The following is an 18645-nucleotide window of genomic DNA, read 5'->3' as shown; positions in this document are numbered from 1 at the left end:
ATGAGTTACTTTTTGGGCTAATATTAGTAGGACAAGTATTCATTCTTAGCATCCCTTTATTCTGAGACATTCGGTCATTTTGCTTGGAAATACATTAGCTAAAACTGACTTTCAGCCTACATTTCTATTTCTCAGCTATTTAAGCAGAAACACATTTTGTTTGTCTTACTGGGAAAATATGCTTTGAAAAGATCTATCCCATTTCCTAGGGTGCCTTGTTAAGAAGTTGTATACGCACTTATAAATAAATAATAATAATAAGAAAAAAACACAAACAAAAAAACGAAAAAAAGCATAAATCCTGGTATATATATGGAGCTACTTAAAAATAATAGTTGTTTTGGTAGTGTGAGCTCTGGGACATGAGATAAAATGGAACTGGCACCACAGATGGTATGCATGTTAGTAAATATCATGATTTTTCAGCATTATCTTCCAGGGCTGTCACAAAACAGGTTATGTTAAAGAGGCAAGCTGATCATCAGCACTGAAATTCCTGTTTGATGAGCTTGTGACCTTCTTGTGCCTTACAAGTATTTTTAAGCATTAGAAAAAACACATAGATGAAAATAAAGACCAAGAGAAAATTTGGTCTTCAGAGGCCAAGTAGCTGGATAGCACAGTGAAATGAAAGCCTATGGGAAGTAGGGCCACATCCTACAAACATTTATTAAATTTATTGAGTGAGCAGTTTGTTAACATAAATCATGCATACCTAGGAGTACCTGCACGTTCATTCAGGAAAAAAAGAATAGTGGAAGAGTTAACCTTAACCTACCTACCAGAAAATTAAATACCATTTGAAGCATAAAATAAACAGACGGTCCTATTCAGATTTGAACCAAACAGCCAGTGTACTTGTAATTATTACTTATGAAAGCAGTTGAGTATTTGCCTTCAAACTGTAATGTACAGCATTTCTTTAGTTATTTTTTCCTGAACCTATATGAGAGAAAGACAAATTTATGGCATAATTGTCTCATGTTAGCAAAAACTAGCAAACCAAATTCCGGGGACAATCATTCAATTGTTCTAATATTATTAATTCAGATTACAATTTAAAAAAAAAAAAAGAAAAGTGCTTGTGATCACATCACTGTATTTCTTTCAAAGATAACAAAACACTGCTAAAAAACTTGTGTTCTACCTACCAAAATAGGCAATACTTGCAGCTGCGTTAGAGAGCCAGGAGCCAGCCTGTGTGGATGCGGCTCAGTGTGTGCCAGTGGGAATGGACCTCTTTCTGCCAGGCTCTGGGGGGAGACGCAGGCTGCACTCAGGGCCCTCACAAGGAAGCTGAGCTTTTTTCACAGAAATGCAGAATGGTTGGGGTTGGAAGGGAGCTCTGGAGATCCACTGGAGATCCCCCTGCTAGAGCAGGTTCATGTAGAGCAGGTTGCACAGCTACATCCAGGCAGGTTGTGAATGTCTCCAGAGAAGGAGCCTCCACAGCCTCTCTGGGCAGCCTGTCCCAGTGCTCTGTCACCTCAAAGTAAAGAAGTTTTTCCCTATATTGAGATGGAGCTTCCCGTGTGGCAGTTTGTGCCCATTGCCCCTTGTCCTGTCACACCTGGGCACCCCTGAGAAGAGCCTGGCCCCATCCTCTGGACACTCGCCCTCGAGATATCTGTAGGCACGGGTAAGGTCCCCTCTCAGCCTTCCCTTCTCCTGGCTACACAGGCCCGGCTCTCTCAGCCGTTCCTCAGCAGGGAGCTGCTCCAGTCCCCTCATCATCTTGGTAGCCCTCCGCTGGGCCCTGCCCAGTCGTTCCCCGTCTCTCTTGAACTGGGAAGCCCAGAACTGGACACAGCTCTCCAGATGTGGCCTCACCAGGGTAGAGTGGAGGGTGAGGATCTCCTCCTGTGACCTGCTGGCCACGCTTCTCCTAATGCACCCCGGGATCCCACTGGCATTCGTGGCCACACGGGCACACAGCTGGCTCGAGGGGAACGTGCTGCCCACCGCAGCTGCCAGGGCCTTCTCCTCAGAGCTGCCTCCCAGCAGGGCAGCCCCCAGCATGTATGGGGGCCAGGGGCTGTTCCTCCCCAGGTGCAGGACCCTACACTTGCCTTCATTCAACTTCCATTAGGCTCTCCAGCCTGTCCAGGTCTTGCTGAATGGCAGCGCAGCCTGCTGGGGTATCAGCCACTCCTTTGAAGGATTTCTACCTGCCTTGGTATATCTCATTTTCTTATAGCTCTACTTGCTCTATGACTTGTTTGTATATGGAAGGTAAACATGCCCTGTTCCAGAAGAGTATGTTTACAAGGTATTGTTTATATACATAGGCATAAGCACAGGTGATCAATGTTCTGTAGACCAGTTCAACATTACAGTAAAAACCTACGCAAAATGTGAACTCTCAGTTGTGACAAAATGTTATAACTCTTTGAAAACTAGTTTCCTTTCATGGCCATCATTGAATACACTGGATTTTTAATAGCTGTATAAAATTACATCCATGATGAACAATCTTTGACAGCCCTGCAGTTAAAACTAGATGGAGGTTTTTATTTAAAACAGGGAAGAAACCCCTGAATACATCACCTCAACCTTGTAAGCAGCTCCCTGGCGCCAGGATGCATTACCTTCACTGGTAATATTCCATACGTGTGTATTGACAAAAGATATATGGACAAAAAGTATTAGACAAAAAGTACAAAAGATACCTTACAAAAGGCTCCAGTCACACCCTTTCCTTCCCAAAATCAGAATTTTACTCTTTCATTATAGCATGACCATTCTTGTAAGCTAAAAGTAATCAATTCATTTCTGAATAGTACTTATTTTGAAATATAAAGTCTGTGCTTTCTTAAATGTCTCTAATGAAACTATAATAGACTTTCAGAGACTGAAAAGTTCACTTCTGTACTTCAGCAAAATCTGAATCACAGCCCAGTCTTTACAATGCATGAATATTGTAGTTGTTTTCCTAATACAGTAATCCTAATTCTTTCTACACACACTAAGAAAGGCAATGGAAATTTTCATAAATGAATAAATTTGATTAAGGTACTTGTCATCAAATAGATGCTCTCCACAATATAGGACTTCATTTTTGTTCATTAGATAGCTCAGTCATCCCATTATGAAGAAGACTTTGAAAATGGGAATTAAATGGAGCAGATGTAGTGTGGGTGTTGTGAGTATGCTTGCACTCAAACCCAGTATAACATTATTTACTATTTCCCTGCTGAAAAATGTTATAAAAATTAATCTAATTCACATGGTAAATATGTTTCAATGCCACATTCACTTTCAAAGTCATTGAGACAACTCACATGATAAAATCCTTTACTGTGTAATAATCTGGATACTTACAGATTTACATGACAAATTTATAATTTTCAAAACTTTAAACTGAATTTCATGTGATATTCTTTGTGAAATCCTACTGAAGTTAGAAAAATGTTCATGTTTAAGCATATTTTTAAGTGCTTCAGTAGAGAGACATCTATAAATTTTTCATGCAACCTACTGGTCATCACCTAAACTTCTGAGGATTTAGATGACTTAAACAGAGGTGGTGCGAATTATTCATTAATGTTTGTAAAATAATTTGAGGTTCTATATATAGAAAAGTGTCAATAGAGTCCAGAACATTACCATCATGTACAGGTTTTAATCACAGTGTTTTTCAGAAATTAGGCAAACTTAACTTTATTCAGTAAACTAATATTCAGTGCAATTATAACAATTCATATAGAATTATTCATATAGAATTATCCATACGCATTGTGCAAGGTCATAAGAACGTGAGAAAAGATAAATTACAAGGAATAAAGAAGAGAGAAAAATTATCAAAATGTGTGAATAATCACCTCAAGTATAGACCAAGAGCGATACAGATAAAACTAGATGAACAAGTTATGGAGACCATCTCTATTTTGCCTTCTTCCCATGTTACTCTCCAGTGTGACATGGTGTGGAATTTGCGTGGTTTTCTCTATTGATTCTTTAGCCCCAGAAGAGCCTCTTCTTACTTCAGCTTAATTACAGCATTTCTGCACTATTTGGGACTTTCATTTTGTTGTAACTCTTTGAGAGGACAGGCCATGTAACATGTTAAGGGATACAGCCCTGTATACATATATTTATTGTGGTTTCCCAGATCAGCTGTGGCCCACTTACTGTGACCGCAAACCAGCAGTGGTATGACAAAAGGCCGTAGGGAAGTGTGCACAAACCAAACACAAGGATGGCTCTCTGATCTGTATAGCTGGGCTAAGCAGTTCCGTTATTAAATCTTTCCTCCTTTCCTTAATGGTCAGGGAAACCATTGTTTCCCTATTTACATGAAGAATCATGTGTTCTGCACGGATGCTTCACGGTAAGTCCCTTGAGTGGATTAGATAGGAGTACGACCTGCTGGACATGGTAATGAATAAAAGGCATTTAATCTTGTCCACTAATTTACCATTTAACTTTGGAGAAAAGATAGGTAGCTTTATCAAGAAATGACAGCAGAGCCCATGATTACTAAGGATGAAGTGATTTTGAGACAGACAATTAGGTCTTGGGGAACAGTCAACTGTCCAAAATCTCCTTCCTTCTCTTGCTGTTTGCTGTCCAGAGTAAATCTGGATTTTCAGGCAAATCCATTTTGACTTTCTTACCTAATTGGATGCTTACCTTTATTTTCTTCCAGATCTTTCTTTGATGGTAACCATGACACTTCCCAGGTTTGTCTCCTCTGAAGTCTCTAAGAAATCTCGACCATTACCATGGAAGATTGCCCTCCAAATGGAAAACAGAAGGGAATTGCTAGGTTTTCACTACAGCATAATCTTCTGCAAGTGACGGTTTCTTTGGTGAGTGGCTGATACTGCTCCAGCACACTTGTAAAATGACCTTATCGTATGTAATGGTTCCCAGCTTCTTTGGGTTATTACAAATGTCTATTCATCAAAAGGAGCCTGATGCTGCAAGTGCTGAAAAGCCTACATCCCTGGAATTTCAGTGAAGTTTCGCTTATTGCAGGAGTAGAGCCCACCTTCCCAAGATTTCTCTTTACTAGAGAAGGAACACAGGATTTTCAGATGACTGTAACTGGATGTTTAACATACTGTTTAAGAGGTACCTATCACCTGTAGACAGCCCAGTCTGGTGCAATTATATCCTGAAGAATGAACTAACACCAACACGCTCCCCCCTTTCTTTTCGTGTGTCTCTGCATGGGAGGTCTCCTAAATGGTCAGCATTTCTCATCTTCTGTGAAACTCACTTTCTGTTTGGCTCATCACCTACCACCTTCTCCCACCTTGTACTGGTTTTGTCGGAGATGCCAAAATTACATAACTGCTGCCTTTTTGTTAAAGATCTTCACAACTTAAATGCTTAAAACACCCTTAGATAATCCATAGATGAAGAAGATACAATTGCGTTTTTTAATTCAGAAACATGAAGAAGTAATTTTATCAACTCACACGTGGTAGAGAACACAGCGAAGTTCAGCTTTCAGTACTGCTCAATATACAGCCTCAGTACTCAGAAGAAAGAATTGGCAGGAGTCTGAGTTGTGCTTCTAGGAAATCTAGAGATTATCAAGTTTGTGCTAGCTGCCAAAGTTGGCTTTGTAAGCTTTGGCTTTCATCATGTTATCTAAAAGGTCACTGATGTGAGAATCAAGATATCAGGAAAAAACAATCAAAACTTGACTTTCTTTTGTATATTTCAGAGCGGAAAGCAGCAGATGGCTTGACGAGGTCTAGCTCATTTCATGTGAGGCCAGAAAGATGCTGTCTCCGGCTTACAGTTGCCAGCTTCAGCCCTCGTCGTCAGTGAAGTCTAACACCCATAAACTCAGCTTTGCCAGCTGGGCTCACGGTAACCTCAGAGATCCAGGCAAGGAGAGCTCAGAAATCGTTATCGATCACTTAATAAGTTTGAAACACTGTTGAAAAAAAACCTTCACTATTAGGCTCAAGCCATTATTATAACAGCTGTTACAAAGAATATAAATTTCCTTACATTAACCTAGAATCTGTCCAACCAAAAAAAAAAAAAATGCTGTTGCTTTAATATAAAGTGAGTAATTCCTGTTTCATCTTAAGGAATTAAGATTATACACCATTTTCTGCTTTGATCTATGTAAGTAATATACATTTAAAGAGAGTGTGTGGCAAAAAATAAAGGTAGGGAGTGTTCATTCCTCTAGTTCTGCTTTTTTTTATATATTTATTTTTATGACTGTACTTAAAGTATCAACATTTCTGATATCAATAAATCTAATTGTAAACTAACAAAGCGGAGATAAATTAAGATGTACGTGAATGGTACTTGGTAGCAAGGATTAGGTCAAAGGTCTGATCGATCTGAATTGCAACTGTTGCATGTGTTGTCATCCAGTATTGCAGTATCAATTTATTTGCACTCTGTTTGGGTGCCTTTAGACTTGAAATCACCCAAGAGATGCACCTTATTTATAAAAAGCTGAAAAGGAGTTAGGAGTCGTATGGTGATGTCTATCTGGGCCCTGATTCTGCCTCTGTGATGTTGATGCTTGGGGTAGGTGGAACCCAGCTATGTTTTTCTAGGTGTGTATGGCAACCTGCTGATTGCTGTCTCACCAGCATAAACTGTAAACCTTTCCAGCTGTTCTTAATCCGGACCCTTAACCTTTAAAAAACCCAGAGGCTTTCCATTCCTCAGAGCCAAACTTTGCTAACAATATCTAAGTTGTTTTCAAACTAAGCTTCAAACATAAAAATGACTAATAAATCCATATTCCATAATAGTTAGGCTGGAAAACTATAATTTAAAAACATACTCAGTTTTTATGACCCATTTCTAGTAAAAATCCAAAACATGCTTCACTAATGCACCATCTCAGATACTTAGATCCTGGATGATAGATGTGATACTCAGATAGATAGACCAATAAATACATAAAAGCTATAAATCTGTCTCAAAGTAGTGATTTGTGGATGTGTGAGGGGGAAGAGGGCTGGGAAATTCTGTTTTCTAATCTGTTCATTTCCTGACTTCTAATGTTCTGTAACTTCACAGATGATGGTTGTATTTTTCTGTGATTTTTATGATTATGTGTGCTAAATATGTTACTCCGTGCCCTTCGGTGGGACCTGGGGCTTTAAGAATAAGTCTTACAGGGCTTTCCGTCTGCAACTGATTCCACTCGTGCAAGAGCAAACTTCGGCAGCCTAGGTGTCAGGGTCGGGGCCGCATCCCCCCCACCGCTGCCGATCCCAGTGGGAGCAGCCCTGCGGGGGGAGGCAGGTTGGGAGGAGGGGAACAGCGGACTTTGGGTGGAGCCGCAGCCTAGAAATTCACAGCGCTTCAGAGCACCGTAGCCCGCTGGCTTAGGGATTCCAGTCGGGGCTTCCCATTAAACCAACAGCAAAAATAGTAATGATCATTCATAAACATCCATCTTTCTGACTTTTTTACGGCCTCGTAATTGCCCCCTCCCTGACAGGCGGATTTATGCCTTGGCCGCCAGCGCCCGGTGGCAGAGAGCTGCGCCGCCCGGGTGGCACCGCCGGCTCCGGCGGGGGGACACGGGGCGCGCCCCGGCGACCCCCCGGTGGGGAGCGCGGAGTCTCCCCCGCGCCGGGGGCGGGCAGCCCTTCCCCAGGAGCCTGTCCGGCCCTTCTGAAGGTGGCAAGCCCCCCCCTTCCCCGGCTGCCTCCCGTTTGGTTATCGCCTCCAGCCCCCCGCGCTGCCCTGTGTCGGTTCGTGGTGCTGTCCGGGTCTGCTCCTGGGCTTTCGGCAGCCTGCTCTCCCGGCTGGGGGCGGGGGGCGCTCAGCACTCGGTTTTTCCGGGCAAAACTGAAGGACTATCCCAGCAGCGTTCAGGAGGGGAACGCTTCCCTTTTCTCTCTTCCCCTCTTCCCAAGCAGCCTCCCTCCTCCAAGTCCCTCCCGCGGATCTCTCCCTCGCCCTCCCGGCAGGACTTCGCAACTTCTGCCCCGGGCTCCTCTGGCCTTTTATTTGCGATTTTTCTGGGACCTCTCTTTTTCTTTTTTCTTTTTTTTTTTTTTTGGGGGTGGGGTGGGGTGGGGTGTCATTCCTCCCTCCCCGCTGTCCGCAGTGGCCGGGAGGCTCCTTCCACGGGGCACGGCCGGGACCCCCAGGGCCGAGGCAGCCGCGGGCCGGGCACGGACCCTCCGGCGGGCAGCGCCACCGCTCCCCCGCTCCCCCCCCTCTCCGCCGGGAGCAGTGAGGGAACTGATGGCCTAGAAAATAAGCAGCGCTTCTGAGGTGGTACAGCTGCCGCCCCCGCGCTGCCGGTCGTCGTCGTCCCCCCCCCCCGCGGCCTTTCCTACACCGTTTAGGACTTCTCCGCGTCTGTCCCTCTCTTGCACTTTTTAAAAAAAAAATTAATTTGCTGCTGCCCCCCCCCCCCCCCCCAGTCCGAGGTGGTCGCGGAGGAGGCGAGGCGCTCCCAGCCCTTCATGCGCGGTTCTGGGCTCCCGGGGAGGAGGCGAGCGGGGGGCGAGCTCCGCAGGAAATGCTGGCGCTGCGGCGGGGAGCGCCCCCGGCCCCCCGCCCCCCGCCCGCCCGCCTCTGACCGCCGCCGCGGGGGTCGCTCCCGGCCCCTGCCCGCCCGGGAATAAGCCCCGGGGGCGGGGGGGCGCCGCGGGAGGTGCGCGGGGAGGCCCGTCGAGGCCATGGCCGGCGGCGGGGCGCGCAGCCCGGGCTGCAGCGGGCGCTCCTCGCCGGCGGGGCGGCAGCCCGGCACCCCGCGGGGCGGCGGCGGGGCGGCGGCGGAGGGGGGGCCGGCCTCCCGGGCTGCGCTGCCTCCGCTGCGAGAGACCTGGCGCCGCCGGAAACTTTCCTCGGCGCTGTGCGCCGGCTCCCTCTCCGTGCTGCTGGCCCTGGTGGTGAGGCTGGTGCGGGGGGAGCGCGGCCGGGAGCTGGCGGCGGAGGGCGGCGCGGGGCCGCGGGGCTGGGGCTGGCTGCCCCCCGGCGCCGTGCCCCTGGGGCTGGCCGGCGCCTTCTTCGGCGCGGGCCGGTACCTGCTGCGCGGCGGCGTGCGGCCGCGGACGGCGGCGCTGCTGCTGGCCGCCTGCTGCGGGGGGGAAGCGGTGGCGCAGACGGCGCTGGCGGCGGGGGAGGATCACTTGCTCTCCCTCGCCGCCACGGGGGTGGTGCTGAGCTGCCTGGCCGCCGTGACATGGCTGGTGCTGAAGCTGAGGCAGGGCGTCCTCATGCTCGCCGTGACTAGTGCGGCCAGGACCACGTCCCTCGTCGCCTTGGAGAGGGTCCCGGCGTCCTGGCGGCCCTACCTGGCCTACCTGCTGGGGCTGCTGGGCATCCTCCTGGCCGGCTACGCCGACCGGCTCTGGCCCCCGCGGCGGGCCGCCCCGCTGGCGGAGCCTCCCGCCGCCCCCCCGGCCGCGGACGAAGCCCCGGTGCTCAGGCGGCGGCGGCGGTCCAGCTCCATGATCTCCCCCGAGATGTCGGGCGGCGGCGGCGGCAGCAGCAAGACCCACAGGCGGACCTCGCTGCCTTGCATCCCCCGGGAGCAGGTAGGGCAGGGGCTCGCAGGGGACGGGTCCCAAACTTTGCCGGTACCGGGAGGGGCTCCGGCCGGCGACGGAGGCGCGGAGAGCCGTGCGCTCCCGGCCGCGGCGGCCGAGCGCGGTGCGGGCTTTCCCCGGCGCGGAGGACCCCGGACGGCCGCCCCGGGCCGGGGCAGGGCAGGGGCCGGGGGGCAGCGGGGCTTTCCGGACCCCGCCTGACAGGGAGAGAGCTCGGGGTTTGCTTTTCTTTTACAGCCATCACCGGCCCTCGCTTCCCTTAAGCCTGGCAGAAGGTCGAGGCGGACGGTGCTCGCCTGGCTCTCGGAGCTGGTGGGAAACTGCCCTCAGGTTTCCCAGCATCACTTACGAGCCTCGCTTTTTCAGACCTGTAGTTTCCTGGAACGGTAGCTTAGCCCTATTAAACTTGCTTTAAAGGGGTGGGTGTGTGTGTGTGTGAACCGAGCAGCTTGTCCTGGGTGGGAGAAGTCCCTTATCAGGGCGATAGCGTGTCCTCAGAGGCTGGCCCGCACGGCGCGGTGCTCATCTTTGCACTTTGCCTCCCCGAGGCTGCCCTGTGCTGCAATCAATAGCTGCCGCGGCTGTGGGAACCGGTGCGAGGCACACGCCATTTATCTCAACTTTGTTTCCTTTAAGAGGCCGTGATTTGAATGAACGAGTGAAACTTACTATGTTGCCAGCGATGCGTTCTTTTAAATGCACACCTCAAGGAAAAAGAAAAAAAAAAAGGAAAAAGAAAAAAAAAGGAAAAAGAAACAACACACACCATTATCTTTACTGCACAGCTGTATAGAGCCCTGCTACAGATGCAAGGTCGGCTTAGTTCTGCGCTCAAAGCGTTTTCTCAATTTGTTGGAGATTTAAGATCGCCCCACAAAAGAATCATTCGATGGGTCGAGCGCTACTGGGCATATTGACAGTCAGTGCAACCCTTGCTGGCAAGGGATACCAGGGGGAAAATAAGTGGCAAACAGTCTTAAGCCTTCTTTTTCAATTAGTATTGAAAACTACTCTCTGCACTGTGGTCAGCTGAAGCGTATTGCTGTACGCCAAAGGTTTTCTTTCAGGTTGCTTGCTGGATAAGCAGTTAAGTATTTTCCAAGTAATGGAATCTAACCATATGGTGTGGGTGGCTAGTTTGTTTCTGGAAATGGTTTGATTACATCCCTTTGTGGTTGGTTGTGACATTTTCTAGAAGAGGGCCTGACAACCTTATGTACTTGAGGCTTACTTTACAACAAACGTACTTATTTATTTAACATTTTTGTTTAGATCCAATAAATATTTACCACGATGTCCAGGCAAATACAGTGTGAAAAATTAGAAAGCTGACCTGCTTCTGACTTTAATAGGGACTAAGAGAGGGAAGGGCATAAGAATAATTTGTAAATGCAGTATCTAAGGCAAGAAATTAAAACTGTTCAAGCTTACTTGGTGACGCTAGGCATTTCTGGTGGTTTCGAACATTAATAATTTGTAAGATTTTAAACATATTTCCACTCATTGTCACACTTCAAATAAAACCAGCTTTTTAGTTAACATCTCTCAATGTGATCTTTCAGAGATAGGGTTCACTAGTTTGTGATCATGCCCTTCTCTTTTCTTGTGGTGGGAATTCACACCACCTATATATACTAGAATGTTAAACTGGCGGTGGTTAACAAGGTAGATTTCTTTTCCCCTCCCAGTGGTGTGTTACCTGGGGACAGTGGTCAGCTTTGCCCCGAGCAGTTCCCGCTTCCTAGCTTTGGAGCTGGACTGAAGTTAGCTGGTGACTGTTCCGTTTAGCCGCTGCAGGATTTTGGCAAATTTCACTTTCTTTTGTTCTCACTCACTATTAATCAATAGCGAGATCTGTTATTGCTTGTGTCACTGCGTGATTAGAAATGGATGACTACTTTCGAGTTTGGGGAGACTTTTTGTCTGTCTTTTTTTTACATATATATATATTTATTAGCACAATGTGGCTGTGTGTATGCAAACTTCCCTCCCTAAAAGTTATGCTCTTAAATAAATGTTAGCAAGATAGAAAAATGGAAAAGCTGAAACAAAGCTCTGTAAAGACCTTGCAGAAATGCTGGGAGAAGTGGGACCCTTACAGCAAACAAAGTTTGTGTTTATAGCAAAAATCAGCTCCCTATAGACTTAAAGAAACCATAGGTAAATGTTTCTCTTTTAGACAGTTTTTAAATATAACATGTTAAAAATAGAGATGAGGGCTTTATAAACAAAACCAGGCCTTCCCTCACCCCCTGTTTTTAAAAAAACATCCCCTGAACGTTTCTGGTCTGAAAGATAGCTTATTAATATATCTGGGAGCTGCCAATAATTTTCATCAGGAAATGGATCTACTTTATCACTTTGAAATACATACTTTTATTTGATGAGTAACATTAGGCGCAGTTTTAGAGATGTTTCCTGTTGTCTTTCGTGTAATCTTTTCTGTTGCTGAGCATTTAACTGAGCTTTTATTTTTCCAGAGTGTGATTCCCAACTTATGTGACTATTTGCGTTAATATGAGGTTCTGTGAAAGTTGGAATTTCTGAATTTATTTTTTTTTTTAGTCAGACGCGTCTCAGTTATAATCTGAATTTTTCCTTACTAGAATACAGAACAGAATCTATGTGGCCTTATGATATAAAGGACAGAACCAGGAACTGCAAACTAACATCACAGATAGAGGAATTAACATATTTAAAATTGAAAGTGTACTTCTATTTAATCTGTGGTAGGAGTAGCTGGAAGTGTGTATGGCATGAATTATTCCTTCTGTAGAAACATCTTGTCTTAGTTGCTTATCAGTTCCAAAAAGAATTTAAAAAGGAAACCTGTTTCATTTAAAAAAAAAAAAAAAAAAAAGAGCCACTATCCAAAATCAAACCACACCAAGATACAGCCTTCTTTTGTTGCTAAAAGTGTTCTTTACTAATTTTTCCTTTAATTCAGTTTTTGTGATTGATTTTTGTATATGTTCTCTCTTTCTCAACTTCTGCGAATTCTTTGGATTAAAAGCTTCCAGTCTGGCAAGTGCATAGATCTCATTGAGAAATGTATGCTCTGTAATAGCCTGATCCTGCTCCCAGCTGAGTGTTGTCTCCCTGTGATTTCATCGATGCTGGCTGAGGATGCTCAGCTCCTTGAGGGTTTGCTCACCCAGTTTTAAAAGAGGCTGCAGAGAGAAATTGTGAATGGATGGATAACACCGTGAATGAATGAACAAAGGTGCTTTTTTCTTTTTCTTTTTTTTTTTCTTCAGTAAGTGCACAAGTACCACCGAGATGATGGCTTTTGGAGTTTCTTTTTAGCTTTTAGTGTGGAGAGGAGATTGAGTGGAGAAGCAGAAATGTGTTCTATGTCTTGGTGTTTCCCATTTAAAATATTATATGGCCCATGTGTTGTGGACCCTGTGCCTCGGATCTGTGTGTGTTAATCTTGACATACAACAGTCCAAAGTGATAATTTCGCCTTGGTGAGTAAAATACTCCACAGGAGACAGTAGCTGGACAATTTAACCTATGACTCCCAATTTTGCTTTTAAGCCTTGCTTGTTATTTGTTTTGTTTGAGGGGAATGGGAAGTTTTCAGCTGACTTGGATTTATTACAAGTGTGTATTAAATAAGCTAGAGCAGCTACTGCAAGTAGTTGAATTTGCTTTGCCTTTTTACATTTCTTTTTTCCTTAGTCAGAAGACTGTCGCAGGTACAGCATACCTCAGGTTTTGAAGTACTATCAGGGTTCTAAACCCCAGTGGGTGACACAACCCCGTATGAGAAAGAGCTCACAAGGAGCATGCTGAGTCTTGCCCTGCTGAAAAGCCCTGATCGGTGCAGGAGGCAGCATCAGGACGGAGGAGATTCTCCTGCAGCTTTGATGTCTCCAGCTGCTGGGCAGGCAGCTCCATCTGCAAACTTCCATCTGTGTCCTCTGGCTCCTGGGGCAGAGAGGTTTTCTACCCACTTTCCTTCCTTCTTTCTCTTTGCTCTTTTCTTCCTTTCAAGCAGTTGGAGAAGTAGAAGGCCGTTTGCCTTACTGAGGGACATCTGAGGGTCTGTCACCTACTACTTTTAATTGGTTTCAGACTTGGTAGCTGTTTCGTGCTGCCACATCTTTCCCTGCCTGCTTCTTCTTTCAAAAAGTTAGTTTTTCAGGTAAATAATGTTGCTGCCAGACCCCTCTGTCTTCCTCCAGTGGCAGTGGAGGGGGTTTTGCTCGATTTGACCATTTTTTGTGGTGCTCTGAACGGTGACTCTGCCTGTTCCCAGTCTGTAGCCTGGGAAAGTTGTGAGCCGGGACTGTTGTTATCACTGCCTGTTTGTGGAGTTGAGAAGACAATACTGTAACAGTTCACATAACGTGGTCAAAGATGTCTCTTCAGCGATAAGATCTAAGAAACTGAGGAGAAAAAGAAATGTATTTGTTGGTTTTTTTTTCAAGCGAAAATTAAGGCTTTTTCTGTTCTTCTCATTGTGTGAGTGAGAGCTTTAAGTGCCAGGAATACATTGCTTCCCACCCTTTCCTGGTTCTCTGTCATTCTGCCCTGAAAAAAGGACAGAGGTATCTTTATATTATAACCAATATTTAATATTATGTATCTTACTCTCTGGCCTGAAAATAGGAGAGTACAGAGTGCAGGATACACAGATTTAAAATTTTGGAGAAGAGAAGGCAGATTAAATTTAGATATTTAATTTTATGTATGTCAAAGTCATGTCTCCTATTAGACATGCGCTGTTATATACCACATACCTCCTTCTGCTAATAAGCTTTATTGAGCTGTAATTACTTGGATAAGATTTACTGGCGTTACCATTTAGGTCGCTAGAAACTGAGCAATACTGAGAAGTTATGTCATCTGGTGACTTGCTGAAACGCAACCGTGTAAAATATTTAAGTAAGGCTCCAGGAAAAATCACCCAGGGATTCCAGATGTAATACTTTATTTTCTTTTGCATGGCTTCATTTACACAAACCCGCTCTACTTAGATTTTTTTTTTCTTTTTTCTTTCAACCTCACAAAAATGTAAAAACTGCTGTTGAAACTCCCGTGATTGACAAAAATAGATTCTAAACCAATTGGTTAAATCAAGAAATATATATTGTGGCATACTGGGGGGAAAAAGTAAAATACAGTAGTGACTTTCTGCTCTTTCTGCCTGAAGTGTGAAAATGCAAAGCTGAGGAACTGAAAGAAATCCTGTGTATGCTGGGTTGTCATGTTAATTAAATAAACAGCCAGAACAGTGACCCTGTGTATGAAATGTGTTTTGAGAAGCTTGTTGGGGGTTGGAGGGGAAAAACAGTGACACATGATGTTTTGGACATTAACTGTGACATTTGTATGAATTTGTCCTAATCTGCTGTTAGTGTGCTTACATTCCAGCTCTTTTTTTGCAAGAGACTGAAACATAGCTGTATTTTGCAAATTGAAGGAATATTGCTTGGACTTTTTTCTTTAAAGAAGAGTAATATATTTTAAAAAAGAAAAATACAGCCTGGAAGTGGAAAGGTTGCTGGCTTCTGGAGCCTGAAAACGGCAGGGTTCAAAATGAGGGTGAGCTGACTGCATCCTAAATGGTTTGAGGATAAAAAGAACACTGCTGCAGTTAAAGCTTTGAGCCAGTTGCTGTGATTTACTTAGGTAATCTAATGAGAGATGTACAGCTTGTAGCGTACCACTTGACAGATAAGGAAATATATGTAAAGATTCAGATAACAAAGTGGAAGTCAGTTTTTTCTTTGTGCACATTTTTTCTTCTCTGCTTGGCTTTGAAAAAGTTTCTCAATGAATTACCAAACCCTTTCCTCAAAGTCTCTCCTGTGTTACTCAGCGCATCGCTCAGAAATAAATACTTCTCATTTGGACTGTGTAGTTTTTCAGGTTTCTGGCTGGGTTGTGGGTGTTTTATTTCCCCCAAATTGACTTGCTCTAAGCCCTGCTGCAAGTACAGTGGCAGCGTCAGGAGTTGTCTGCATCGGTCCAATGATTTGAGAAAAAGCATCAAAAAAACTCCCTAACATTAAATATGATGCCTGTCCAAGTTTTAACTTGTGGGGAATATCAGTGTTTTTCTTTCAGAGCTGCTGGGAGATTAAATGAGATTGGGAGAGGACGATGTGCTATACCCCTTCATCAAGTCTTTTTTTTTTTTTTTTTTTTTTTTTTTTAAATGAAGAGTTTGAGCTCCTTTTCTTCTCCCTCTGTGTGGTTGTATGTGATTGTTACAACCCTATTATTATCGTTATTATTAATTATTGTTACGGTGATGCTACGGCAGCGTTAGGCACCCACCCCTGCCCGGCGGGCGGCGGCGCTGGCGGGGCCGGACCCCTAGGGGGCACGAGAGCCCCTGTTCTGCGCCGGCCCCCGCCTGCCCGAGCAGCTAAAAACACAATAAACAAAATCTGTCCGTGGTACTTAACTGAGCCCTTTTTTTTTGGGTTTGTTTTTTTTTTTGGTGTTTTTTTTTTTTTTTTTTTTTTTTTTTCTTATTTAGCTTTTTCCTGTCTACCCACAGCGCTTCTAGCTGCGTTTCTCACTTCTCGTGTCCCTTCGCTTCGGTTTACCGGTGGCAGCTGAAATGTTTTGCCTTTAGTGGAACGCCGACATCGGCGCAATGAGGTTGAGGCAGATCAACAAACCTGCAGCAGAAGACTCTGCTTCTCTAATCTGAGCTCTTTGGGTGCACTAACAAAATGAAAATTAAAAAAAAAAAATTGGAAGAAAAGCACTAGTGGGTTTTGCCCTTCGAAAAGCCCATTGTGAGTGTAACTGAAGATCATGGTACAAAGGAACTGCCTTGGGATCCATCAAGAATCCAGAAAAACAAATTAAATCACCATTGCTTTATGTATTGTGGCACCTCATTACTCTATTCACATATATAACTATTTATAATTAAAATGGGAAACACCACAGGAAAGGTGCAATGGCAGAATGTGCTGATGAGATAAATGGTCCTTCGTTACTGTTGAACACAGGAAACATAGTTTCCTAACGCCACCTTAATGGTTGGTGAACAAAAGGTGCGGGAAAGATGTTGGTTATAAAGACTTCAGTCTTTATAAAGACTTTAGTTACTGTTGCTTGGTGAAATTGCACTGTTAATTTTGGAGCTTGTTAGGAAAAATACTTTCTGTCGGCTGGCAGTGCTAGTCTGTGTGTGTGAAGTATTATAGTGAAATTAGGAATTAGGTTAGTGATGTTCTGATATGAAGTGCTGTGTTGAGTTTTGGTCGGCCACAATGAATGGCTGGGGTCCACAGATAGCCCAAACTTCTGATCTTCATATAAGATGAGACTGGAAAGATATGTAAGAGCACATCTGTCTGAGGGGTACTGAACAGGTATTTTCCTTAACATGGAGGATTAGAAGAGAATTGGAAAAAAAAAAGAGAATCACCCCTGCTCACAACCAACCCCAAAATATCCCTCCACCCACCCACCCCTAAAAAACCCCTAACAACAAATAAAACAAACCCTAATCCTTTAGTTTTAAACTGGTAGGAAGAAGTCTGGATGTGTGAGATAGATCATGGAACATACGTCTGTCACAAGGTATGAGTGAAACTATTTCTAAAATCTTTAGACATTTTTATTTATTATTTATTGAAGTTTAGAGATTTCTTATGCCAGGTAGGTTAAGGATTAGAAAAACTGGCTTACCTTTTTATTTTTTTTAATTTTTTTCTTTAAATATGATACTAGTTAGGAAGAAATTTCCCAGTTGGTTACTCTGTTGTGGTATGCTTTAGTGACCATACTGTTTTATCTGAAGTATCCACTGACCAGGACCTATGGCTGCAGGACTGTATTTGTATTTTTACTACAATTAACTACTGAAGACAATTAGGAAGAAGATATTTATGAGCATCAATGCAGCTAAAGGTTCTCCCTCTCCCCATGGATAAGGCTGGAAAAATACAAAACTTCCACATACCAGAAATGGCCTCAGCTATGCTCTGAGCTTCCCTAATGCCCCTAACCCACCAGTGAAATAATTATGCAGGTTTAAAGTGACTTACCTGCCTTTTGTATTTTATAGGTTGCTTAAGTTGGCTTTGTTTTGTAGTAAGAATTTATGCTTTGGTTTGAGTTTTAAAATAAGGTAAAATCATATTCTGCATCATTAAATATTTCTAACAGGATTTTGTCTGCCTAATACTGTATGGTTGCTGAACTCCTGAGGCAGACCCTGGTGATGGTTTGAGAAACAACCATTCCTCTTAGACTGGTTGGCCCTTTTAGAAATATCTCAGCTACATTAAAAGTTGTGTGAAATATGAATATGATTATGTCTGCGGGATAGCTGTATCACTTGCTGTGTTTTGAGGATCAAGTCACTGATGGCTGTTGGTTTTACTTTTTGCTTTAACAAAACTTCTTGTTTCTTTGGATAAGCTTGCAGACTGGTTTTCTCTGTGTAAATGATGATCATGTAGGGGAACAATTATTACTAAACCTCAAAATGAAACATTACTTATTCTGAGCAGCGTCCTTCTGACTGATGTTTGTGTAAATTTGTCCATAAGAATGTTTGTGAAATAAATTCCAGAAGAGGAAAGAATTTAGTTAAACTGGGTTTTTTTAAATTGTTTTTTGAAAATTATTACTCTCCCAGAAGGTTGATGATACCTTGCTAGCATCTCTGAAGTTGCAGCCACAGCACCAGCAGTAACCTAAGTTGTTCCTCACCCTGGACTACAGATACTTTTGCTAGTCTTTTGCACTTATTTTTGCTATACAGTTTTAAATAAACTAATGTATGTTTGTAAGTAATGCCACGGAAGAGAGGCAGAACATTAATATGTTTTGTTAGTTATGTTACATATAAAAATATTGATCCTTAGCAAAACCAGACAAATCCAAATTTACCTTAAAATGAGAATGTGGGGCCACTGAAGTGGCCAGAGTGATGGGCTAAAAGGGGGATGCATGGATTGAGAAGCTACATCCAAGCAATTTTTTCTCCACTTCTATGAGCAATAATCTAGATACGTGTACTCAAGCTTTTTGTTGCCTGTTGGTTTTGTGAAGCGCTGTCTATGTTCATGCATTATATCTCACGTGAAATGACAGCAGTAGAAATGTGCCGACTTCTGTGCAAAAATGTAGACTAAAAAGGGCGGCACAACCTTTGTCT

General features: G+C 44.1%; 1 protein-coding gene across 2 annotated transcripts in view; it reads left to right on the top strand.

Annotated features, from left to right (window-relative positions):
- Positions 1–2095: 2095 nt before the first annotated feature.
- Positions 2096–18645, top strand: part of PDE3A (phosphodiesterase 3A) — a 270061-nt gene continuing 253511 nt past the window's right edge. For both annotated transcript variants that reach the window (XM_080391144.1, XM_080391143.1), the window contains exon 1: positions 2096–9491. In XM_080391144.1, the coding sequence (XP_080247270.1) occupies positions 8631–9491 (861 nt within the window). In that variant the 5' untranslated portion in view covers positions 2096–8630. The remainder of the gene's footprint in view (positions 9492–18645) is intronic.

The sequence above is a fragment of the Falco punctatus genome (assembly GCF_963210335.1).
Source record: "Falco punctatus genome assembly, chromosome: 6".
Classification (NCBI taxonomy): Eukaryota; Metazoa; Chordata; class Aves; order Falconiformes; family Falconidae; genus Falco; species Falco punctatus.
Note: the sequence above shows the minus strand (reverse complement) of the source record. Positions and strands in the feature narration are given on the sequence as shown.